We start from the raw sequence: 27,204 nt of genomic DNA, 5'->3' as shown, positions 1-27,204 counted from the left end.
GCCAATGGTTCTACAGCCAAGGCAAATAGGAGGGGGGAAAGAGGGCAACCCTGCCTGGTACCCCGATGCAGAGTGAAGGTGGGAGAGCTGACATGATATGTGATGATACGTGTGGTTGGGGACTCATAAAGCAGCCATATCCATGAAATGAACTCTGTGCCAAAGCTGAATTTTTCCAGAACATAAAACAGGTACTGCCACTCAACCCTGTCAAACGCCTTCTCCGCATCCAAGGAGACCACTACCTCGGGCGGGCCAGATCCGGTGGAACCGACGATATTAAGAAGCCGTCTTGTATTGTACGAAGAACTCCATCCAGCCATAAAACCTGTCTGATCAGCTGAAATCAGCGTGGGCAATGCCTGTTGTGATCTCATCGCCAGAACTTTGGCCAGGATCTTTTGGTCAACGTTTAAAAGACTAATGGGTCTATAGCTACTGCATTCTAGGGGGTCTTTATCTTTCTTCAAAAGAAGAGAGATATTAGCCTCACAGAGAGTTGAAGGAAGTCTACCGGTAGAAAAAGCCTCGTTATACGTATTCACCAGATGTGGAGCCACAGAATCCACGAACATCTTATAGAATTCCACCCCAAAGCCATCAGGACCTGAGGATTTACCTGTCTGCAGCTGCCTAATTGCTTCACGCACCTCCATCAGCGTGATAGGAGCGCCTATCTTTCCAGCCAAATCAGCGTCAACTTTTGGGAAAGCAAGCTTTTCTAGAGGGTTGTGGCCCACCCAGACTCCCGGTACGCACTCTGATTTATAAAGGTTTCAGTAGAAACCGAAGAAAATGTCATTGATCAATTTAGGGTCTGCAGTGACTACTCCGGCAGATGAGCCTCGGTATTAACCTAGAAAGCGCGGTAGTTCTGGCTTGATGAGCAAGAAGTCTTCCAGCTTTGTCTCCCATCTCAAAGTAAAGTTGCCTGGTCCAGCGCTGGTCGGAGACCCATGTTGTATAGCTTCGCCATAACTTCGCGGTAGGCCATGCGTTGCTCCAGGGCGTCGGCCGAATAGTCCTCGTAGATGCGAATCGGCGAGTCGCGAAATTTCAGTTCATTCTTACGCCTGCGAGCCTCCCGAATGATCAACTCCTTCGTCTGATGTCGGTGAAAACACACAATCACCGGCCTGGGCTTGTCTCTGAGTGAAGGCTTGGCGACGAGGCTGCGGTGGGCCCGATCCAGCTCGGGCGGAGACGGCAACAGTTGCTCGCCGAATATCTCCACCAGAGCCTCCGAAAAAAAAAGATGTAGGCGGAGGGCCCTCCATTGACTCCGGGACGCCGATAATTCGCAGGTTGTTTCGCCGGCTTCGCCCCTCCAAGTCCGCGTTTTTCGCTTTTAGTTTAGCATACGCATCCGTTAGCATGGAACACGTGGCCTCCAAGCCACGAATGCGTTCATCGGACAAGTTGAGCCCGGACTCCAGGGACACAAGTCGTTCGCCGTAGCCAGCAACTACCGACTGCAAAGAATCCAGCTTGGTCTCCATAGCAGTGAACGCAGTCTTGAATTCCGCCGACATTGCCGCTGTTATAGACTTCCTGTGTTCCTCCAACAGGCTGGTAAGAGATTGCATGCTTAATTGGTTAGCGTAAGAGGGGGACAAAAAAACGCCGCGATCCACGTTCGTAAGATGAAAAATTCGTAAAACGGGGTTCATAAACCGGGGGCGCACTGTGTGTGTGTGTGTATGTATATATATATATATATATATATATATATATATATATATATATATATATATATATATATATATCTCGGTTGGGATTGTAAAGCGAATTCGCCTATTATTCGCGAATTAGCTAATGTGTGTAAAACCCCAGGTAAAAACATAAAAATTATATATACATATTAAAAATTGGTGTCAATCAATAGTATAGTGAGTGCTACTTATATACATGCATACAATTAAATTACATCAAAAATATAAAGGATTTATTTACCTTTGAGCGACTTGTCATATTCCATTGTGAGGGTATCCTAGCCTAGGCTGGGCTTCTCTCTTTAACTTCACGAGCAATCTTTGGACCCATGGCTAACCAATTAAAGTTTGAATTAAGCATGAAAATGCACTATAAATTCGTTTTAGTAAACACTCACAGGAGAACAAAGCTTTAACGTTCCGCCACGCCGACCAAAAGCTGCTGGCATCTTAGTGTTTACGCGATGACGACCAAAAGAATACCTGCAATGTAGTGAGGTAATCAGTGATGGGTGTATATACATATGAGCGCGGAGTAACTACCAGACAGAAAAACATCACGATCTTCGTCGCAAAGTGAAAAAAACTCAGCGGTTGGGATCGTAACGCGAATTCACCATATGGCGGCCAATCCAAACCTATGTTAATTAACTAATGCATGTAAAACCCCAGGTAAAAGCATCAAAATTGTATGAACATATTTAATATTTGTATCCAAATAATATAGGAAGTGGTACTTGTATAAAATATGCATGTGTACAATTAAATAACATAAACTAGAGCTGCAAGCAGCTATAAAGGGCCCTCACAGACCTGTGCACGTTGAGGTATGAACAGGTCGGGGTATGAACAAGTAGTATGAACGATGAAAAATTAGTTTTAGACGGCTTCAGTGTAGGACTCTTATCAAATTTGTAAAATTTAGAGAAGGTGGGATAATATGGGTTGTGTTACTGCAGCTTTTATTGTTACAGTTGTGTGACTTTCAATGCCGTATAGGCCACCCCCATTGTCGAAACATTGTACTATTTTGTGGAGGGCATTAGGCATGGCCAATGGCTTTTCAGACAACATTTAAGGGATATCACTTCAAGGGGCTCAGCAGAGTACATAAAAACGTTAAGGAATTGCTATATTTTTGCTGCCACTAGGTGGCGCTCTTATTTCGATAAAAATAGGCTTGTAGGTGTGTTTCACATTGGACTCCCATCCCATATATGACGTTTATGAAAATATCAGATCATGTAGTCCAATTACAGCAACTTTTACCGTTTTGGCGAGACATCGGACTTTGAGTTGGCACAGAGGCCAACGCCCTCTATTGAAAAGTCATAAAAGTTAAGAACCTTCATGTTCCAATGTCTCAAAGCTTTTCTGACCATTTTTTAGTTCATTTAGTCAAACAGGCATTGCACAGTACATAAAAGTGTAAAAAATGACATTTTTGTCTGCCACTAAGTGGCGCTGTACATGATTTGGAATTTTATCACATAGCTGTATTAGGGCATGACCTTTAAAGTCCCTGCAAAGTTTCAGATGGTTTGAAGCTGTTACACGTGAGTTATTAAGGTTTTTGTCACTCGTGGCGAAGGAAATATTAAACATAATTTGAAGCTCCACCCCCATCTTAATTGGACTATGTGTGCCCGTTAGTCGGATAATGATCCATGCCAAAGTTGAAGGTCATGGGGTGAACCGTTTAAGAGAAAAAGGCACTAGTTTGAGACCAGCTAATGTCAAAGTACAGGGCAAAATAGCACATTATAAAAATTAACAATAATTTTCTGTAAATCCTAGCCCATCACTTCTATTGACTTTTTTGTAGGTCTTACAGTCCTACATATGCCTAAAGAAATTCATAACTGTACGTCAAACCAAACAAGATTGACTGTAATCTTTCTACTAATGACATTTTTTGCAGCCACTAGGTGGCGCTAGCTTTAAACTGGAATACATGTTTGTCGATGTCTTCAGGAATAGATTTTCATCCAATGTGTGAAATTGTGAAAAGATCAGATCATCTGGGTCAAATTACAGCAGCTTTTACTGGTCCGATAAAGCTTCGGAATGAAAATGGCCGTATAGGCCACGCCCATTATCGAAACTTCGTAAAATTTGGTGGTCAGCAGGGCTGTCTAGAGGCTTGTCAGACTTAATTTCAGCGATATTGATTTAAAGGGCTCAGCTAAACACATAAAAACGTTTAAAAAATGCTCTATTTTTGGCTGCCACTAAGTGGCGCTCGCACTATGACAAAAAATACGTTGATAGGTGTATTCCGCATTGGAAACCCATCAAATATATGAAGTTTAGAAAAGATAAGACCATCTGGGTCCAAATACAGCAACTTTGTTCGTTTTGGCGAGACATCAGACTGACATTCTTGTTTGCCACTAGGTGGCCTTATAATCAATTGAAGATTTTTTTTTAAACACATGTGTTAAGGGCTTGAGTCTTCATGTGTCTGTGAAGTTTCAGATTTTTTCAAGCTTGTAAAGCTGAGTTATAAAGGTGTTTGTGTCACATGTGGCGACGTAAACATCAAAGGTTTTATATGAAGCCCCGCCCCCAACATATTTGATGGCGGATTGTCACAAAAATTTGAACAATTGTGCCTCCTAGTCTGATAAAACACCACAGCAAATTTGATGTTGATTGGGGTCAAGCGTTTGGGAGAAAAAAGGAGCAGTTCGGGCACTGCAAACGAGCAAAAACGGGCCAAAAGTGCACATTAAAAAAATCATAACTCTCTTTCTGTACATCTGAGCATATGGCTCGCGCTGACTTTTTTGTAGGTCTCGAGGTCCTACATAAGGCTACAAATTTTTGTAGCTCTAGGTCAAACGGGCCGGGAGTGAGAGGCTTTTTTCCACTCATAAAGCCATTTTGGGGCCAATTACAGCCACTTTTTTCATTTTGGCGAGTCATCTGACTTTGAGGTGGCGTGCAGACCACGCCTATTATCGAAAAGTCGTAAAATTTAAAAACCTTAATATTCCATGTCTTAATGGTGTTGACCAATTTTAGTTATTTTACTCAAACAGACTGAGCACAATACATGAAAGTGTAAAAAATGACATTTTAATCAACCACTAGGCGGCGCTAATAGGTATTTAAAAAAACTTTTTTTAAAGGTGTTAAAGACATAAGTCTCCATTTGTCTATGAAGTTTTAGATTTTTTTAAGCTTGTACATCAAAGTTATTAAGGTTTATGTCACTCTTGGCGAAGGAAAAATTGAACACATAATTTGAAGCCACGCCCCTATCATATATGTCAGCAGATCTGCACCAAATTTTGCCCAGTTGTGCCCCTATGTCTGATTATAGACCACAGCAAATTTGAAGGCGATTGGGTAAAGCGTTTAGGAGAAACAAGGAGCAGTTTGGGACATGCAAACGTGCAAAAATAGGCCACAAATGCACATTCAAAAATTCATAACTCTTTTTCTGTACATCTGCGCACATGGCTCGCGCTGACTTTTTTGTACGTCTCAAGATCCTACTTATGCCTAAAAATTTTCGTAGCTCTCGGTCAAACGGGCCGGGACCAGCTGCACTTTTTCGACCTTAGGTGGCGCTGCAGAGCCATTTTTTTGCAATATTTTAGTAAACACTAAAATATCAAAATTTTCACCAGGAAATAAAAATTATATAAAGGATTTTTTTACCTTCAAATTGACATAAGAGCTTGTTATATCCATATTCCCTAGTGAGCGTAGCCTAGCCTAGCTTAACCGTCTTCGTATTTCTTGATTATCTCCAGCTCGTTGCTGCCTTGGTTAAACAATCTAAGTTTGCAAATCCATGCTTTGCAAACAAATTCCCGGCAGAACTATTTGCCAGGGTTAGCGCCGCTGGTAGCCCAGCCAAGTCCAGCTCACGCCCCTGTTAGTGAGTCCTCGGAGGGTGTGCTGGAGAGTGCTCCCTCTGGGGACTCGTTCTCGTTCTCCTTCTCCTGGGGGACTTCAATGCTCACGTGGGCAATGACAGTGAGACCTGGAGGGGCGTGATTGGGAGGAACGCCCCCCACCCCCCCATCTCAACCCGAGTGGTTCTTTGTTATTGGATTTTGAAACGAGTTAGGTGGATCAATAGCTGACCAGCATTGTAGTTACGCGTCGCATGGAGGCATTGACGGCAACTGAAAATAAGTGCAATTACCTAAAAACGCCTGCAGATGGAGACAAAACAACACAAATACAGCCAACCCCCTAGGGTCATGACAGTTCTTTTTATCGCAAAACAGGGAAAATACCATAAAGATGGGATGACAGTATTCCACATCGCAACATGAAAAAAAAAACCTAAGCCAGAGACGCTGTAACACGGGGGTCCACTGTACTTATTTTTAGTAAAAATACATTTTAAATGACATTCATTATCATTCTTATATTTATTGTAGTTTATTATAGTGATAATGATGTCAGGTTCTGTTAGGACAGCAGAGAAAACCTTGCTGGCCTCATATAACCTGAAATTATAACTATAATAAACTATACTAAAATACAACTTAAAATATAAAATATAACTTAAAAATACTATAATGGTTAATTTCATTTAAAATTCATTTTTACTATATATATATATATATGTATTTTTTATATGTAAAATTATTTTCCATATTTTGTTTTTTTGTGTGATTTCATATGATTACACTCCTAAGTGCTGCAGTTTTCGTGTAGTTTTTAGGCAATAAAATTTAGCTAACAAGTGTTGCCAGGCAGACTTCATGTCTGTGCAAGCTTATGTGCAGTGTGCAATGACATATTGTGTACAGCCCCATATTTTTGTTAGACGGCGGAATTCATGCCCCTCCATGAGCCGTCACCTTAACGTGTTGGAGGGGTTAATCAATTCAAGTTAACTTAGGACCCAGTGATCCTAGGAGCTAAGTTGTTGGGGGCTTTATGCCCCTGGTAGGGTCACCCATGGCAAACAGGTGCTAGGTGAGGTTCCAGACTAAACACTGGCTCAGAAGACCCCATATGAGAAAAAAATTAATGGGCTCACGTTTCCCTCGCCCGGACGCAGGTCACCGGGGCCCCCCTCTGGCCTGGAGGTGGGGCTCGTTGGCGAGCGCCTAGTGGCCGGGCCTGCACCCATGGGGCCCGGCCAGGCTCAGCCCAAAGAGACGACGTGGGTCCCCCCTCACATGGGCTCGCCACCTATTATAGGGGTCGGGTGCAAAGAGAGCTGGGCGCCGGCCAAAGGCGAGGACCTTGGCGCACCGATCCCCGCTACAGAAGCTAGCTCTTGGGACATGGAATGTCACCTCTCTGGCGGGGAAGGAGCCTGACCTGGTGTGCGAGGCAGAGAAGTTCCGACTAGATCACGTGTCAAACTCAAGGCCCGGGGGCCAAATCCGGCCCGCCACGTCATTTTATGTGGCCCGCGAAAGCAAATCATGTAAGTTTCCATGACCCTTGCTAAACTCTAGCTTGTCGTGTATAATGAAAAATAAAGTTGAGATTTTTTTGTTTGTTCTGTTACAGTAATAAAAAAGATAAATGAACAAACTAGAATGCTTTACCTCTGATTTCAAAACAACTAAGCCACCAATGTGTTGTGTACAATAATAATACTATGAGATCATTTAAAATCGACTTGGTTTCCTCAACATATAGGCCCAATAAAGGAAGTTCTCACTACAAAATGGCCCACGACAAAAATGAGTTTGACACCCCTGGACTAGATATAGTCAGACTCACCTCCACACACAGTTTCCACACCTCCACACACAGAGGGGTTGGACTCTCTTCCACTCTAGAGTTGCCTGCAGTGAGAGGCGCAGAGCTTGTGTGGGCATTCTTGTTGCCCCCCAGCTCAGCGCCTGTACATTGGGGTTTACCCCAGTGGACGAGAGTGTCCTGACTCTTGTTTGTGCCTATGCACCAAACAGCAGTTCAGAGTACCCACCCTTTTTGGAGTCCTTGGAGGGTGTGCTGGAGAGTGCTCCCTCTAGGGACTGGTTCTCGTTCTCCTTCTGCTGGGGGACTTCAATGCTCACGTGGGCAATGACAGTGAGACCTGGAGGGGTGTGATTGGGAGGAACGGCCCCCCCGATCTGAACCAGATTGGTGCTTTGTTATTGGACTTTTGTGCTAGTCATGGATTGTCCATAACAGACACCATGTTCAAACATAGGGGTGCCCATATGTGCACTTGGCACACCCTAGGCCGCAGTTCGATGATCGACTTTGTGGTTGTATCATTGGATTTGCGGCCGCATGTTTTGGACACTCGGGGGAAGAGAGGGCGGCGCTGTCAACTGATCGCCACCTGGTGGTGTGTTGGCTCCGATGATGGGGGAGGATGCCAGCGAGACCTTGCAGACCCAAACGTATTGTGAGGGTCTGCTGGGAACTTCTGGGAACTCAGAAGGAGTTTCAACTCCCACCTCCAGCAGAATTTCTCCCACATCCCGGGGGAGGCGGGGGATATTGAGTCCGAGTGGACCATGTTTCGCGCCTCCATTGTCGAGGCGGCTGATCAGAGTTGTGGCTGTAAGGTGGTCGGTGCCTGTCGTGGCGGCAATCCCCACGGGATGCCGTCAAGCTGAAGAAAGAGTCCTATCGGGCCTTTTTGCCCTGTGGGACTCCAGAGGCAGCTGACAGGTACCGGCTGGCCAAGTGGAGTGCTGCTTCAGCGGTCGCCAGGGCAAAAACTCTGTTGTGGGAGGAATTCGGTGAGGCCATGGAAAGCGACTTCCGGACGGTTTCGAAAAATTATGGGTCCACCATCCGACGTCTCAGAGGGGGGAAGCAGTGCACCATTGACACTGTGTACAGGGGAGATGGGGCACTGCTGACCTCAGTGCCCGGTGGGCATAATACTTCGAAGGCCTCCTCAATCCCATCGTCTTCCTCTGGGGAAGCAGAGTCTACAGGCATCGAGGTGCGCTCTCCCATCTCTGGGGCTGATGTCACTGAGGTGGTCAAAAAACTCCTTGGGGGTGGATGAGATCCGTCCGGAGTTCCTGAAGGCTCTGGATGCTGTAGGGCTGTCTTGGCTGACACGCCTCTGCAACATCGCGTGGACATCGGGGACAGTGCCCCTGGATTGGCAGACTGGGGTGGTGGTCCCCCTTAATAAGAAGGAGGAGGACCGGAGGGTGTGTTCGAACTACAGAGGCATCACCCTTCTCAGCCTCCCCGGTAAGGTCTATTCAGGGGTGGAGGAGAGGAGGGTCCGTTGGGAAGGCGAGTCTCAGATTCAGGAGGAGCAGTGTGGTTTTCGTCCTGGCAGTGGAACAGTTAACCAACTCTACACCCTTGGCAGGGTCCTCGAGGGTGCATGGGAGTTCGCCCAACCAGTCTAGATGTGCTTTGTGGACTTGGGGAAGTCATTCGACCGTGTCCCTCAGGGATCTCTGCGGGGGGTGCTTCAGGAGTATGGGGTACCGGACGCCCTGATACGGGCTGTTCGGTCCCTGTATGGTCGATGTCAGAGCTTAGTCCGCATTTCCGGCAGTAAGTCGAATTCGTTTCCAGTGAGGGTTGGGCTCCGCCAAGGCAGCCCTTTGTCACAGATTCTGTTCATTACCTTTATGGACAGAATATCTAGGTGCAGCCGTCGCGTTGAGGGGGTCCGGTTTTGGAGCCTCAGCATTGCATCTTTGCTTTTTGTGGATGATGGGATGCTGTTGGCTTCTTCAGGCCTCTCACTGGAGCGATTCGCAGCAGAGTGTGAAGTGGCTGGGATGAAGATCAGCACCTCCAAATCTGAGACCATGGTCCTCAGTCAGAAAAGGGTGGAATGCCCTCTCCGGGTCGGAGATGAGGTCCTGTCCCAAGTGGAGGAGTTCAAGTATCTTGGGTTCTTGTTCACGAGTGAGGGTAGGATGGAGCATGAGATCGACAGACTGATCGGTCCGGCGTCTGCTGTCATGCAGGCTCTGCACTGGTCCATCGTGGTGAAGAAAGAGCTGAGCCGAAAGGCTAAGCTCTCTGTTTACCACTCGATCTACATTCCTGCGCTCACCTATGGCCACGAGCTGTGGGCCGTGACCGAAAGAACAAGATCCCGGATACAAGCGGCCGAAATAAGTTTCCTCCATCATCCGGGAGGGGCTCAGCATCGAGCCACTGCTCCTCCGCGTTGAGAGGAGCCAGCTGAGGTAGTTCGGGCATCTGGTTAGGATGCCCCCCGGACGCCTCCCCGGCGAGGTGTTTCGGGCATGTCCCACTAGAAGGAGGCCTCGGGGACGACCCAGGACACGCTGGAGAGACTAGGTCTCTCGGCTGGCCTGGGAGCGCCTGGGGATCCTTCCGGAAGAGCTGGATGAAGTGGCCGGGGGGAGGGAAGTCTGGGCCTCCTTGTTCATGCTGCTGCCCCAGCGACCTGACCCCGGAAGACAGCGGTGGAAGATGGATGGATGGCGAAATTCATGATCGTGAAGTGTCGCCCCTTCTACTTGCCAAGGGAGATAAGTTCAATCCTGCCGATTGCTACCTATATCCCCCCAACTAACAACAGCAACAGAAGCGCGGCGCTGAACAAACTGTACCAGGCTGTCAGTGAACACCAAACAGCACAACCAGACGGTTTCATCATCCTCGCTGGAGATTTCAACCATGCTGATCTCAAAACTGTTCTTCCCACGTTTCATCAACAAATCCATTTTGAAACAAGAGGACGTAACATTTTGGGCTGTGTTTACACTCAGCACAAAAAAAGTGTACAAAGCCACCCCCTCCTCTACATTGGTGCCTCTGACCACCTCACTATTAAGCAAATGCCTGCATACAGACCAAGAGTGAAAGTCATTAAACCTGCACTGAAAGAAGTAAGAATGTGGCCACAGGAGGCGACCTCAGCCCTACAGGACTGCTTTGAGTCAACAGACTGGGAAATTTTTAAGGAAGCGGCCGCCTACAACGGCATCACAGAAATTGAGGATTACACAGACACGGTGACCTCCTACATCACCAAATGCATGGACGACGTGACCCACATCAAGAGGATCACCAAACGGGCCAACCAGAAGCCATGGCTAACAGAAGACGTCCACAATGCCTTCAAAGCTGGGGATAAATCAGACTTGAGAATATCGAGAGCCAACCTGTCCCTTGGCATCAGGAAAGCCAAACAAGAATACATAAATAAGATGACCTCCCACTTCTAGGACAGCAAGAATGCACACAGTCTATGGCAGGGCATTCAGGCTATCACAGATTACAAACCTGCACTACAAAGCTGTGAGAGCAACATCACTCTGCTCAACAGCCTAAACAGTTTCTTTGCACGCTTTGAGAAACAGAACAGCACCCGCCCACAGAAAACACCACCACCTTCGCACGACCAGCCTCTGTGCCTGTCTGCTGCCAGCGTGAGGAGGACACTCTCCGCCACCAACACCCGGAAAGCAGCAGGTCCAGACAACATCCCTGACAGGGTGCTGAAAGACTGTGCAGAGGAGCTGAAAGATGTTTTTACAGACATCTTTAACACCTCCCTGAGGCAAGACGTTGTGCCATCAGGCTTCAAAGCTGCCACCATCATACCTGTGCCAAAGAAATCCTCCCCATCCTGCATCAATGGCTATCGTCTGTTGGCACTGACACACATCATCATGAAGTGCTTTGAACGACTAGTCCTGTCACACATAAAATCCATCCTGCCCCCCAGCCTGGACCCGTACCAGTTCGCTTACACGGCAAAGCGATCCACAGATGATGCCTGCTCTGCCCTCCACCAGGTACTCACCCACCTGGACAAGAAAGAGTCATATGTGAGAAGGCTGTTCATAGACTTCAGCTCAGCGTTCAACACCATAATACCACAACAACTCACCTGCAAACTGGACAAACTGGGCCTCAGCACCTCACTCTGCAACGGGCTGCTGGATTTCCTCAGCCAGAGGCCTCAGGTGGTGCGTGTTGGCAACAACATCTCAGGCAGGATCACTCTGAGCACGGGCTCCCCACAAGGCTGTGTGCTCAGCTCCACCCTATTGACACACGACTGCACAGCAACCCACAGCTCCAACCACCTCGTGAAGTTTGCTAACGACACAACACTGGTGGGCCTCATCTCCAACGGCGACGAGACCCACTACAGGAAAGAAGTGGAGCTTCTGACCAGATGGTGCAAAGACAACAACCTCCTGCTAAACATCAGCAAGACCAAAGAGATGGTTGTCAGCTTCCAGAGAGGCCACACCCAACACCCCCGACTGACCATCGACGGTGCTGCAGTGGAGAGGGTGAGCAGCACCAAGTTCCTGGGGGTGCACATCAGTGATGACCTCTCCTGGACCTCCAACACTGCATCTCTGACCAAGAAAGCACAGCGGCGTCTCTACTTCCTGTGCAAACTGAAGCGGGCAAGTGCGGTGCCACCCATCATGACCACATCCACAGAGGAACTATCCAAAGCATCCTCACCAGCTGCATCACCGTGTGGGGCGGGAGCTGCATTGACTATAACAGGAAGGCTCTACAACTCATCATGAGAACAGCTGAGAGGATTATTGGTGCTCCACTTCCCTCCCTGCAAGACCTACACCACCTACCTCAGCCGCAAAGCTATCACAAATGTCACCGATACAAGCCACCCTGCACAGTCTGTTCAGCCTCCTGCCCTCCGGAAAGAGGTACAGGAGCCTCTGTTCCCGCACCACCAGACTAAAAGAAATGAACAATATGAACAATAACGTAGCCCTAAAGGGACAGTGTGTAAGGTTTAGACCATTTTTCATTACGGACAGCAGCCTCTGTTCCCGCACCACCAGACTCAGAAACAGGTTTATCCACCAGGCTGTGAGACTGCTGAACTCTCCCTCCTTCCCATCCGTGAAACTGCTGAATTCTCTCTCCCCTCCTCCCTCCCACACTCAGCTTTATTCTGTTTATGTGTTCGTCTGTGTAGAGGTTGCACTTTTTCGTTAGTAGTTGTTAGTTGTTGCTAACCCGCTAATGTCGACTATAAATACAGTAAATTCATAGATTAAAGTTCGGCAAGTGTTTATCTGTAAGTTGACTGACTTTAACGCTGTTGTTGATTTATTATTCAACAGATACTACATGATACACCATACATGAGTCAAAATAAATGTGAAGTTCAACGTGGTGACTTGTGTACTCTTTCAGCGGTCTTGGTGCAGAGAACCAGTCCTGAGAACAAATTCTCAACAAATTAAGTAATATTAGTTATTTAATGATTATAAAATAATATTAATAATGTTAATAAGAATAATGTAATGTTAAATAATAGGAGAAAGGAAAGAAAATACGCAAAAAATACAAAAAAAAAATTGTTTACGGTTATTGCAGCTATATTGGGGCGTACATAGAAATCTAGGAACTGATACTCTACTTCGCGCGTTTCAGACTTCGCGGGCCGTTGACATCCCCCATTAACTGCGAAGTAGGGGGATCACTGTATACTTCTATTGCACTAGCGATTACACTTAGAACTATAACAGCTACCTCAAATGCACACAGCTGGGACAACCACAATCAGAGTTGTCTTGCTTTGTCTCATACTGTTGGATTGTCTTGTCATACGCTGCTTTTATGTCTTGTCTTGAGGTACTCTTGCCATACCTGGTTTTCGGTTTTAGGTTTTATCTTTCAGTTTTTAATTTTAGTTTGTAGTTTAGCAACACTAGGCAAAGTAGCCCCACATACTGCACGTTCCTATTGTTAAGAATCTAGTTTTAGGATTGTCTCGTCTTGTGCACCTGCACTTTGTTATTGTACATGTAAAACGCAGAGGATAGTGAGAAATGCAATTTCGATTCCTTTGTTTGTTACGCACATGTGAAGAAATTGCCAATAAATTAACTTTGACTTGAGTTTGGCAATAGCCAATTGACCCATAAAAACAACTTCAAGAAACCTCACGTAGAACATTGCGTAAGTGGATGCTCCCTGTAGGAAGGCAGTGCTAAATTGATCTTCCATGTTTAACATTGGATTAATATTGGAAATGAAAAGCAAGTCATATGAAAGTCCATGAGGAAAAAAAAGAAGAATGGATTTTGCACTGAAATAACTTCGGGACAACTGTATTGGGTGAGTTAATATGTTTTATCATCTTGTTCAATTGTCATGTTCGTTTGGGTTTGGTTGTTGTTAGTTTGTGGGATTTTGTTCATGTTTCTGTTCTACTCGTGTCTGCCTTTACTGTATGCCAGGGGTGTCCAAACTTTTTGCAAAGTGGGCCAGATTTGGTGTGTTAAAAATGTAGGGGGGCCAACCTTGGCAGGCATTCTTTACATGTAGCGGCAATTAATTTAAATATATTTCAGCGAGCCGTTCTGTGTTTAACATTTGCTTTTTTTATTTTAATTTCAGCTATCTTAAGCATGTGTTTTGGTTCATTTGAAACATGCTTATCAAAATTGAATTGACATTAAATATTGAAAATGAATATTCACTTAACTTCACTTTTTCTAAAACTAACTTTCTGTAACAGTTGAACAGAAGTAATTGTACTCTTGGGTGCAAATTACATTTGAAACATAAAAAAATATCTCACCATGGCAGTTTAATATTTATAGAATTTTTAAACAAAACAGAGAAATGAGCAAGTAATAGTCATATCAACAAGTGCAGGGCTCATTTAAAATATGAAATAAGTAACTGTAAATGTTGATTGGATTTTTAAATGGTTATTATTCTGGAGTGAAAACTTAAAAAAAAAAGCGTTTTTAGACTTATCGTAAATGAAAAATGACTTGTCCGCATGAGTGTGATGGGTGAAACTGAGATCTGGAGTGCAGCACAAAGGCCAGGTGTGGCTCTATGGCAGTAGTATGTAGGGAGGTCCCGATACCACTTTTTGCCTACCGAGTACAAGTACTGGCATTTAAGTACTTGCCGATACCGAGTACCGATACAAGTACTTAATAATACCATAAAACGGCTTTAAAATTGCAATTTCTTTAAAAAAAAAACAACAACGTTTCCTGAAGAAACATGGCACCGCTTCGACAATTTACTTTCACAACTTCAACATATTTCCAAATGCCAATACTTCTACTTCTACTCCACAATCCCTGAGGCAAATATTGTGCACATATTACATAAACATACATCTCAAAAACGTATACTGTACTTTTGTCGCGTACTTGCCGATACCGAGTGCCAATACGAGTACTTAATAATCCCATAACAACAGCTTTAAAATTGCATTTTTTTTAATTATTATTTTTCAACAATGTTTCCTGTAGAAAAAAAAAAACCTTTTAATTATATTTGGAAGATTTTAAAAAATTTCTGTTTCCGTAACCCATTTGCTTTTGCCGTGATTTGATGTGGAAGTGGAGGATGTCAACACAATTGTGGGGAGGCAGGTGACAAACCCAGAACATGAAAGGAACAAAAGGCAAGACAACATGAACTGAGAAATAAACAAAACCATAACTAACGCAACCCCAGAACATGAAAGGAACTATACAAAACTAAAACAACCCCAAAACATACCAGCATTTGCACATCTTGCCTTTTGCTAAAACATTTGTATTTATATTTGAAATGCACCTAGACTGTCATCTACCCATGACCCAAGATAAGCAGGATAGAAAATGGATGGCGGTACAATTAAATCTCTTAGTGATTAGTCTCTTGTTGATACTGCTTTGTCTCTGTGCGGTTTCTCTGAAATAAATGTCTTCATGTACATTTTAAACAACTTAATAATTTTGTAAAATCTATGACTAGAATGCTCCTTTGGTTTCTGTATTTTATTTTTACATCTTTCTCGATTATGTCTTTCAGGAACACAAGGCCAAAGTAATAGAGCTGGAGCAGCAAGTAGCAAAAGTAAAAACACGTTATTCTGTGGCACTGCGTAACCTGGAACAGATTAGTGAGCAGATCCATGCACAACGAGGCCGAGTCCATGATAGCAGGGGCCAACAAGCTACGTGTGGTGGCCGTAGCTCTCCAGTCGGTGCAGAGGCTGAGACCAGAGTTGCAGTGAGGGTTCCAATCGGTAGCTTTGTGGGAATGGGTAAAGTAGCGAGTGACTGGGTAGATGCTGAGAAAACACGGTTGTGGGTGGAGAAGCACCGACAGAATGGCTGGGGCCAGAGAGAGGAGCTGGAACCAGAGCACACTGGTTCAGACCGCATGTCCATCATCAGCCTTCAGACCATTGCTTCTGACCTGGAAAAATGTGATTCGATTGAACACCTTGGTAACTTCAGCGATGGCGGGAGCGCCTTGGTTGAGGAATGGGACTGTGATAGGAAGACTCCACTCAAGCCCGGCAATGATGTGGAAGTGACCAATAGGCCCCAGCAGGCCATAGCGGGTCAGCAGAAAGGTTCACGTAGTAAAGAGAAACAAGAGACTTTCGTCAAACAGCATCACAGAAGTATGAGTCTTTAAAGTTGTGAGAAAGCTATAGAAAGCTGCTTAATTTTCTAGAGCAACATTCAAGTTATGGCGGTGAGGATTAGAAAAAAAAAGTTGGTGAACATACTTCTACATATTTTGGCCTGTTCTATTTATTTATTGTTTCTTACTAATAGTCTATTAAAAGTAAGACTTTTTAAAAAATGTATTTGTTATGCATTGTTAGGGATGTCCCGATACCACTTTTTTGCCTAACGAGTACGAGTACTGGCATTTAAGTACTTGCCAATACCGAGTGCCAATACGAGTACTTAATAATCCCATAACAACAGCTTTACAATTGCATTTTTTTATTATTATTTTTCAACAATGTTTCCTGTAGAAACATGGCACCGCTTCGACAATTTACTTTCACAACTTCAACATATTTCCAAATGCCAATACTTCTACTTTACAGTCCCCGAGACAAATATTGTGAACATATAACATAAACATACATCTCAAAAACTTATACTTTTGTCGCGTTTGGCGTCGCGACAGCCAATCGGCTTCGGGAACGTTCAACGGGACAGTAATGAATCATGCCGGCTGCTCTGCGGTCACCCGGAGCTACACAACACGGCCAGCTGAGCTTCCAATACAAAAACGGAGCCAAGCAAGAGCACTCACCTGGCTTGTAGAATGGCGGAAGGGAGAACTTGGGACAACTGCTATATGTGCAGCGTTTGCTTCGTTTTTTAACAGCTGGACTGTTGAACCATAGTTACTGTGCTAAGCTAACGAGCATTTAGCGACTCGCACTCACAAAACAAATGGCGTCGAACGTAAACGACGCGCGTTGTTGCGCTCCATCTGATGCGGCATTAGACAAACACACACACCGTGCCCACCTGTTTGGCTGCCCATTCCCCTCCCCTTCAAAACTTCCGCTCTGAATCCAGTGCGTGTCGCACATAGCACGGCAGTCAGTTGATGACGTAGTAGTATCGGGTGCAGTGGCGACTACGAGTACATAAAATACGCTAGTAATCGGAGCGAGTACCGATACCAGTATCGGTATCGGGGAAGATCCTTTGTTATTCAATATTGAAATAGATAATGAAGGTTTAATATTACATACGGTACATGTACATGCTTGTTTATGCACAAAATTTGTAGTTTAAAATAATTACTAATACAATGTTCCAGTTTTTATTTACTTATTTATTTTCTTCTTTTTATTGAGCAGACTAAAAGAAATGAACAATAACGTAGCCCTAAAGGGACAGTGTGTAAGATTTAGACCATTTTTCATTACGGACAGCAGGAGGTGCTGCAGGTGCTGCAATTACCATTGTCCGTAGCTATAACAAATATGGCCGCCTCCGTAGAAATGCCAGCCCCATGTAATTTAATTTAATGATAACTAGACCTATGATGATATTTAAAACATACATTATCATTAAAAATACATTTGCAAGTTTTTGAAATTTTCAATCATTTAATGTATTCCTTTTTAATCAAAAACGGTTTAAGTCTTAGCGGTGGCACTGCGTAACCTGGAACAGATTAGTGAGCAGATTTGCACCTTTAAGTGCAAATGTGAACATAAACAAGTCACTTTTGTTCCAGGCTTAGTTTTCAAATGCTGTGCAATAAGAGCTGTCGCTGAGCTCTTTCCTCTGTCTAGTTTGACAAAATGCATGTATCTATTGTTAGCTGTGGTGTATGGCAAAATCTTTACTTTGCTCATTAATTCTCTGCCTTAGTCTTTTTTAATCTGCTGTTACTTTATGATCTTTGTCTTCAACTGGAAAACCAAAATGTCCCACACATTATTTGAAAGTAATCAGGGCATCTTGTATTATCATATAATCTGTATTATTATGTTTTCATAACACTTGTTTTTATATCGTGTTTTTATATATTGACTTTAAAAAATAATTGTCTAATCAAATATGTCCCATCCATCCATCCATCCATCCATCCATCCATCCATCCATCCATCCATCCATCCATCCATCCATCCATCCATCCATCCATTTTCTATAGCTGCTTATCCTCACAACGGTCGCAGGCTTGCTGATGCTTATCCCAGCTGACTTCGGGCACCCTGAACTGGTTGCCTGCCAATCACAGCAATAATTAAATACGTGTTTGTTTCAATTTAACTTGTGGTTAGCAACACACTGTTTGCCTTTCTGGAAGAAGTGAGATTTTAGACAAATCTCCTCCCATAAATTTTGGTCGATAAGATGTCAACCACAGGAGCGATGTTTCCAGCTGAAACAGCACGTTTTAGTCAGCTTGGTTTGTTGAAAAGTGACCTGTTGGAAAGCAACCGAGTCTGTCAGTTTCATTGACTCATTAACTTTTTCTTTCCTGACTAGTAAATGAGTAAGTGGATAACTGAGACACAAAAAAATGCTTCTTTTTTTTTTTTTTTTTAATTTAACCAAGGTACTCGAATTTCTTGAAGACTCGTGTTGTGAACTCCGTTCCACTTCTGGCTCTACAAGCTAAATAATAGCCAAAAGAAAATAATTATCTGCTGTGCAGATGGACAAGAAATCTTTCGGCGTTCTAATCTACCAAGAGCTCTTAGTACAAGATCTTGTCCCATTGCAGGGGTGCCCAATATGTCGATCATGATCTACCGGTCGATCGCGAAGGTACAGTGGATCGCAAAGGTACGATGGATCAATCGCATGGCATTAAAATTTAGGCTCTGATCCGTCTTCACTCTGAAATGAGATTGACATCGGGGGAGGTTGGTCTGGCTGACATTTTCTGACACGGGAATGGGAGGTGGACTTTTTTTTTCACTATGTCCTTTTCAAAGTGAGTTTGCCTTATCTACCAGTCTACCATTGCGACACCTAAAAAAAGGGAAATGTGGAGCGGCATTTTCGACTTTTCGTAAAAACTACATTACTGACTTCCCTACCAAAAAGCAATCTGAGAAGGAGAAAAGTGAAGGAACTAAAATCCCAGTTGTCCGTACGGCAGGACTTTCTCTCACAGCCACTGAAGCGTTGTTCCGGGTCAGTCACTTAATTGTGAAGAACAAGAAATCCTTACCAGATAGAGAAATGGTAAAAAAAGGCATTTGAATCAGGGTGTGTTTTAGAGAGAAGAATAGAACATATGCTGGGTTGCAGCCCTCAAGTACTGGAGTATGAGACCTATGGCCTACAGGGATAAGTTTGAGAGATTGTCAGCATGGAGTCTAGAAACCCACATCACTGAACACCACCAAAACAAAAGAACTGGTCCTAGACTTACGCAAACAGGGCAAATAGCCCAAGCCACTCATCATCAATGAGACAGGCATTGAATGCGTCCACTCATTCAAGCTCCCAGGAGTCTGCAGCTCCAACGACCTCCTGGACCATCAACACAATGGCGGTAGTGAAGAAAGCGCAGCCAGCAACGCCTTCACTTCCTGAGAGTGTTCGTGAAATACCACATTGAGGAGCGGCTGCTGGTGACATACCGTAACAACATTGAAAGCATACTAGCGAATTGCATCATTATGTGGTACGCGGGGTGCACTGCGACTGACAGGAAAGAGCTGCAAAGATTCTCGCTACCTGAGCAGAGCAAGGAAGATGATCAGAGACACAACTTATTCTGGTCATCATGCCTTCAAAATGTTGTTGCCCTCTGGCTGGTGGTCCACGGCTCAAAAAAGCAGAAGAAACCTGAAAGACCACAAAACAAGAAACCCACTGTGAATAATAACAATTGCACTTCTGTGAAACGAGGATTTCTATTCCATTTAGTACTCTTTTGTTTATATATCATTTAGTCCGTTTATAGTTCATATTATTAATATGCACTAATTGATGCTACCAATTTTGTTGTATACCTGTGTACACTGACAACAAAGGCATTCTATTCGAAATATGGGAGGACTGCATTTAAATGATTCAAGATTTCAAAACTTGGCATCTTGGGTTGGAAGTATCAAGTCGTCATTTTATAAACAAAAAGGTGGAGATACAGTGATAGTCAGAATCTTGCGAGAATAAAGGCCTCCACTAAACATACTGTATCTATAAAACTAAATAAAGGAAAACTGTCTTATGATGATCTTTTAATTACATATTATTGAATATGTGACTAAAACACAATTATTACCATACAGTCCTGGCCAATAGCTTTTACCTGGATATGCATATATAGCTAATGATGCATTACCATGAGAACATAGACATCTTTGTCCTAACTAGGGCAGACCTGGAAACTCACATATACACATATTATTTCAATTCATTGTCCCTCCTGCAGTTTAACCACCATCACTACATCAAATTTAAACGGTTCATTTTATTTTTGGAAAAAAAAAACAAAAAAAAAAAACAAATATATATATATATATATATATATATATATATATATATATATATATATATATAATAAAACGATAGCTGAGCGTTCTTAATTTGTAATAGCAGTGTCTACATTGCTCACCTTTAACCCTGAGGCTTATTTTATGTATGAAAATCAGTACTTTTGTTTATGTTAGGTCAGGAAGATTTGATATTTTTAGTTCAATACTAAGTAAATTACATTGTTACCAAATTTTACCTCAAATCTTTCTGCCTAATTGGAGATGCTCTTAGGCATGAACAATTCTAACCAGAGTAACCACTATAACACGAGTTTAGACAGTTTGTTTGAAGTGCGTCAGGAGACAATTTGTGTCCTTTCATTCAGACAGGATAAAAGTATCCTGAAAAACTGTTATATACTGTAAATCACCCAATGCCACAGTAGAAAAGAAATCTCTTAAGAATTGATTGTTCCTATCACAAGGAGAGATGCAAGGAAACTGAGAATTCATAAAAGCGTTCAATTTGTTAAATTGCATTTGGTCTTGCACTCGACACCACATTCTCACAGCGGTAGGCAGCAGCCCTTAATTTTTCGATGAATAGGTAGCACATTTGCCTTCTACATGTCCAATGCTTTTCTAGACACACAATCATTCTGGGGATGGATGTAATAATGAGTCCAGGCCATCCATGAGTACAGTAATGCACTGTGAGAACAATGCCTCATACTTACATCTGCAGGACCCTGGCCTGGCCTGTCGTCTTTCTCCGTCTCATGTGGTGTCCCGCAGGGGTCAGTACTTGGTCCCTTACTGTTTAACATCTACATGATTCCTCTTGGTGATATTATACGAAAATATGCTATTAGTTTTCATTGCTATGCTGATGATACCCAACTATACATGCCTTTAGAAATAACAGATCCATGCAAGTGCAGCAAACTGGAGGCCTGCCTTGCAGAGATTAAATAATGGATGTCTTCCAATTTTCTGCTTTTTAAGCCTAGTAAAACAGAGATGTTAATTATTTACCCTGCTCATCATCAGCATTTGATTAAGAATACCATGTTGAATCTGGATAACTGTATTATTTTCCCGAAGTAGTTTTAAAAAAAAATCTCGGCGTGATATTTGACTCAACTCTCTCTTTTCAGACACATATTAATAACATGACAAGAACGGCGTTTTTTCATGTTGAATGTTATTGTATGACTGCTTGTTACTGTAATATCCTTGTTTGTCAAAAAGGGGCGCTGTAGCTGACAAAGGACAATAGAAGAAGTGTGCTTGATGTTCGCGCCTTTTATGTATTCCCTTCCACTTTGCACTTGACTCTCATGGAGAGCAGTTCATTCATGTGTGATGTTAAAATAAAGTGCACCAGTGTTTGATAGCAGTGAAGTGGTCTGTTGTGTTAGAGGGTTCGTCCGCTGTGGCCAGGCAAAAGGATATAAGCTTGGTTGATGACATAACCAGAGATTTTAACAGGTTATGGGCCCAGTATTGCGAGAATCCTTCTGAACGTCAGACGAAGGGCACGCGAGCACGGTGTATCACAGGTAGCTAGTTAGCTGCAAAGTATAGCTAGTTTAGCGGCGGTAGCAACGCGAAAGGCTAAAGCTAGGCTAACGGGCAGCGGAGTTACGGGACTGCGTGTATGCACGGAGCGGGTTTGAAGGAACTATTCTGAACGAGCCAAAAGGTCCCGTGACGGAGGAAGCTCGAGCTCTGTATGCCAAGCTGAATGCCGACGCATATTGCGCGTTGAAGCCACTCCTCGACAACACAAGTTTGGGACAAATTTTTAAGAGACACTAAAGACAAAGGACGAGAGAGTCTCCGAGTGTTGAGAGAACACTATATAGGCAAAGGTAGGCCCCGCATTGTTTCCTTGTACATTACTATGACTGCGCTAAAGAAAGCGGACACGGAGACAGTGACTGAATATGTCATTAGAGCAGAGCAGATTATCACAGCTCTTAAGAGTGCGGGTGAAGCGCCGAGCGAGGGGCTGATGATGGCAATGATAATGAGGGAGCTACCAGAAAAATACAATCCGTTCACGCTTATGGTAATGCACAGTTCAATGGACATGTCACTGGTAGAGTTCAAGGCAAAATTGCGGAACTTCGAGGCCGCGGAAGACATTGGGCATATCACAGAAAAAGCTGAAGAGAGGGTGCTGAAAGTCCGGTCGGCGCTGAAAAAGAAAAATGGATCTGACTTTGCATGTTGGAGATGTGGCGAGAAAGGCCATCGTAAAGATGACTACTCAAAGACAGTTTGGTGCAGTCTCTGCAAAACCATGCGGCACGCGGAAAAGGCGTGTAGGAAGAAGCACGGACAAAGCGCTCGCTATGTGTGCGCCCAAGACGGCGGGAACGACAACGAAACTCAGCAGAAAGACACCCGAGGAGCATCTGGAGGTGAGGATTGCTCCTTCAAGATGGAAACGGAGGACGTCTATCGATGAGCTCAGCAGATTCAGCAAACGGGGTTGATTGTGGATACAGGGGCATCATTCCACATCATCAGAGAAAGAAAGCGGTTTAAGAACTTCGACAGTGACTTCAAACCAGAGAAGCACAGCATGGAACTAGCAGACGGGAGATGTATCTTCAAACTAGCACAAGGAAAGGGAGACGCGCAGGTATGCCTGGTAGACAATAGAGGGCGTCAGTGTAAAGTGATGCTGAAGAACGCACTCTATATCCCTTCCTTTTCACAAGAACTGTTCTCAGTAAAGTCGGCTACGGCTCAAGGAGCCAAGGTATTTTTTGAAGAAGGTAAAAATGTTCTTGTGGCACCTAATGGTACAATACAGTTGGCCCCCGGTTTACGAACACCCTCTCTTACGAACATTTCGACTTACGAGTGTGGTCCGCGGAGGTTTTTGTCCCCCACAGACCATTCGCCTTACGAGCAATCTGACATGCCGGCCATTGGATTTGTTCATATATTTTCGTTTTGCCACGTCATCAAATTCAGTGGTCAAAGCTTGTCACGGGAACGTAAAACGATATTGCACTTACAATGTCACAGTCACTGTCTCAGTCACGGTGTCAGTCACGGTCTCAATCACGGAGATGCTATTGGCCGGCATCACGTCAATCACAGAAATGCCGATATGCTATTGGCCAAACGCCTTTATCTAGCTTGATGGCACAGCTGGTTGGGACGGAAGGAAGGAGAGAAAATGAGTCAAAAACGGAAGGAAGGAATGTTGTGAAGACTTTGCAAACTTTATCTGTTAGACTTAGCTTCTAAAATTGTAAGTGGCGGTAAAGGAAGAAGTAAGACGATGATGACAATAGAAACCAAGCAGGAGATAATAAAAAAATAAATACGAAGGAGGCGCACGCATGGCTAGTGAGTATGGCCGTAACCGCTCGGCAATCTTCTAAGGGCAAGACTTTCCTTGCCGGGGGACGGACCTCGATCGACAACAAAATTGAGAGGCTTCTTCTATTATGGATTAATAAGAAGGAAATCGCCGGTGATATGTTCTAGTTTTGAGAAAAGTTCCCGTTTAAGAAAATAAATCAATAAATTCTGCGGGTTGTTCTCTGCTCCCCTCCGCCTCCACCCAGCTCAAGTCACGTCGCCCCAAAGGTAAATGTCATTTTTCCTTTGTATATTTGTATTTAATTTAACTGTACAGTAGGTTATGTTACTCATTTTCAATATGTGTATAAAGTCGTGATGTTTTTACCTAAGGCTTTTGCACGCGTTGCACGCATTCACGAATTAACATAGGTTTGGATTGCCCGTCATACGAGCAGTTCGAGTTACGAGCGTAGCCGCTGAACGGATTAAGTTCATAACACGGGGGCCCACTGTATTTGATATTTATGTGCACTTGCAAACAGAATGTGATGAAAGTGATGTGTGCAATATGAGCCATGACATTCAAACGTGGCATGAAATAATGGGGCACTGCAACTATGACAACATATTGAAATTGCAGAATACAACTGTAGGCATGCATATTAGAGGTGCAAAACGCAAGCCGGACAAAGAATGTGATGTATGCATAAAATGGAAGTTCACCCAAGTGAGAGACAAAAATCCAACTGACAAGGTGAAAGCGCTACTTAAATTGGTGAATACAGATCTGGCCGGTCCAGTAAACAATGAGTCCATAGATGGTTTCAAATACATGCAGTCTTTTACAGATGTGTATACAGGTGCAGTATTTGTTTACTTCTTAAAATAAAAAAATTATGCAATTCTTGGCACCGAGAAATTCTTGGCCGATGTCACGCCCTATGGCGATGTAATGTGCATACAGTCTGACAATGGTACTGAATATACTAGCAGGGAGTTTAAAACCCTTCTAAGAAAGAACAAAATCAGACACGAAACAACTTGTCCTTACTCCCCACACCAGAATGGAGTAGCTGAGAGAGAATGGCATACACTCTTTGAGATGGCTAGATGTAAGCTGATTGACTGTAACTTACCAAAGAGTCTGTGGCACTATGCTGTCCAAGAGGCAGCTTATACAAGAAATAGAAGCTTTAATAAGCACACGGACACCACACCATACACTGCACTGACAGGGAAAGAATGTCAACTATCGAGAATGCACAAATTCGGGGCAATATGCTATGCTTATCGACAAGACAGAGGTAAATTAGACTCAAGATGTGAAAGCGGACACTTTGTAGGACATGACAAGGGCAGTCCAGTTTATCTAGTTTATTATCCCAATGAAAAGAAAGTGCAAAAGCACAGATTGTTGAAGTTCGTTACCAACACAACATGTGAGAATGAAACGCAGACTAATGAACTAGTACTGGAACCGAGAGCATATGATGACAAAGAGGCACCGCAGCCGAGTGTGAAAACAGAAATACAAGTAGATGGTTCAAAACCACTGGAGAAAGATGTTAAGGAAACACCACATGCATCAACCAGTGGGAGATATCCCACCCGGGAGCATAAGAAACACGGGTATCTAAAAGACTACATCAAAGATGACAGTGAGGAAGATGACAGTACACTCACTAGTGTAGACTATTGCTATAGAACACTGTATGTGCAATGTACCTAAGCCATTTAATGAAGGTATAACTTCCACAGAATCACAAAAATGGAAGAAAGCAATGGATGAGGAGATAAAATCTCGAGAGGACAATCAGACCTTTACATTGACTAAATTGCCAGATAACAAACAGACAGTGGGAGGAAAATGGGTGTATTCCATTAAAGAAGGGAATGACGGCCATGAACAGTACAATGCCAGATTTGTTGCTAAAGGATACAGTCAACAGGTGGGAATAGATTATGGGGAAACATTTTCACCCACTGCAAATCTGACCAGTATACGCGTTGTGATGCAGAAAGTTGCACAAGACAACTTAATCTTACATCAAATGGACGTTAAAACAGCTTACTGTATGCACCCATTGATAGAGAAATTTACATGAAACAACCTGAGGGATATGAGAAAGATGGAGAAAACTTAGTGTGTCAATTGAAAAAGTCAATTTATGGCCTAAAACAATCTGGGCGTAATTGGAATGAAACACTACACAAGTTCCTCACAATGAACAATTTTGTTCAGAACTCAGCTGACCACTGTGTTTACACTAAAGAGTCCACGGAAGAAGGGCAAGTAATACTTGTTATTTGGGTGGATGACCTTATCATTGCTGCTAAAGACACAGAATCCACAAGTGAAAAACATGCTTTCAAGCAGGTTATAAATGAAGGACTTAAGCAGGCTGAAACATTTCCTTGGCATGGACTTCAACCAGTCAGAAGGATGTGTATCAGTATCACAACCCAAATATGTCGAAAAAATCCTATCACGTTTTGACGCAAATATGCAGGACGAGAGGAACACCATGTGAACAAAAATTAGACTACAATGAAGATGCGCCTAAAATGGCTGATATAAAAATGTATAGAGAAGCTGTCGGTTGCCTCATATACTTAGCCACATGTACACGCCCAGACTTATGCTTTATAGTAAGCCGATTATCGCAACATTTTGCTGAACCTACGGAGGAGCACTGGGTCACAGTAAAACATGTTTTACGGTATCTCAGAGGTACAGCAGACAAACAACTTTGTTTCAGAAAGACCAGTGAGGGTCTGGGACTTCGAGCCTATAGTGATGCAAACTGGGCGTCAGATGCTGCTGATAGACGCAGTACCACAGGATATTGCGTGAGTATGGCTGAAGGCAGGGCACTGGTCTCTTGGAAGACCAAGAAGCAACCAACAGTGGCACTATCCACATTCGAGGCAGAGTACATGGCTCTGGCTTTAACAATACAGGAGTGTATTTATTTGGAGCAACTACTGAAGGGTATAGATGACTATGTATACATGAAAACTGTCATATATGAGGATAATCAAGGTGCCATTGCACTTGTGAGAAACCCAGTATGCAGGCAGAGGTGTAAACATGTGGACATCAAATACCATTTCATTAGGTCCACCATAAAAGATGAAAAGATGAAAAGATGACACTAATTTACTGTCCTACAAATGACATGGCTGCTGATGTTATGACCAAGCCTGTTTCCAAACTGAAACTGGGAAAATTTGCAGAAATTATGTTTGGTGTGTAAATATTTGTCATTAAACCTCATGTTACTCATGTTCATTTGAAAAATTGAAGATTGTACAGTATACAAGTCATTCATAAGTGGGAGTGTTGAATGTTATTGTATGACTGCTTGTTACTGTAATATCCTTGTTTGTCAAAAAGGGGCAGTGTAGCTGACAAAGGACAATAGAAGAAGTGTGCTTGATGTTCGCGGCTTTTATGTATTCCCTTCCTATTTGCAAATGACTCTCATGGAGAGCAGTTCGTTCATGTGTGATGTTAAAATAAAGTGCACCAGTGTTTGA

The 27,204-nt window shown here is 43.5% G+C and overlaps 1 protein-coding gene and 1 pseudogene across 4 annotated transcripts in view; one reads left to right on the top strand and one right to left on the bottom strand.

Moving 5' to 3' along the window:
• LOC148406704 (uncharacterized) overlaps positions 1 to 17,357 on the bottom strand; it is a 27,204-nt pseudogene extending 9,847 nt beyond the window's left edge. Inside the window, exons 1-2 of the transcript XR_015863989.1 lie at positions 16,910 to 17,357; positions 16,689 to 16,768 (exon numbers count right to left, since the gene is read on the bottom strand). The product of XR_015863989.1 is annotated as an uncharacterized LOC148406704 (transcript). The remainder of the gene's footprint in view (positions 1 to 16,688; positions 16,769 to 16,909) is intronic.
• sh3bp5lb (SH3-binding domain protein 5-like, b) overlaps positions 1 to 27,204 on the top strand; it is a 75,079-nt gene extending 47,875 nt beyond the window's left edge. For all 3 annotated transcript variants that reach the window (XM_088404952.1, XM_088404951.1, XM_088404950.1), the window contains one exon: positions 15,438 to 27,204. In XM_088404952.1, coding sequence (XP_088261078.1) covers positions 15,438 to 16,052 — 615 coding nt within the window. In that variant the 3' untranslated portion in view covers positions 16,053 to 27,204. The remainder of the gene's footprint in view (positions 1 to 15,437) is intronic.

Source organism: Hippichthys cyanospilos, chromosome 21 (genome assembly GCF_059441005.1).
Source record: "Hippichthys cyanospilos isolate Australia breed blue-spotted pipefish chromosome 21, RoL_Hcya_1.0, whole genome shotgun sequence".
In the NCBI taxonomy this organism is placed as follows: domain Eukaryota; kingdom Metazoa; phylum Chordata; class Actinopteri; order Syngnathiformes; family Syngnathidae; genus Hippichthys; species Hippichthys cyanospilos.
The sequence above is the reverse complement of the archived record's forward strand: the minus strand, read 5'-3'. Positions and strand labels throughout refer to the sequence as shown.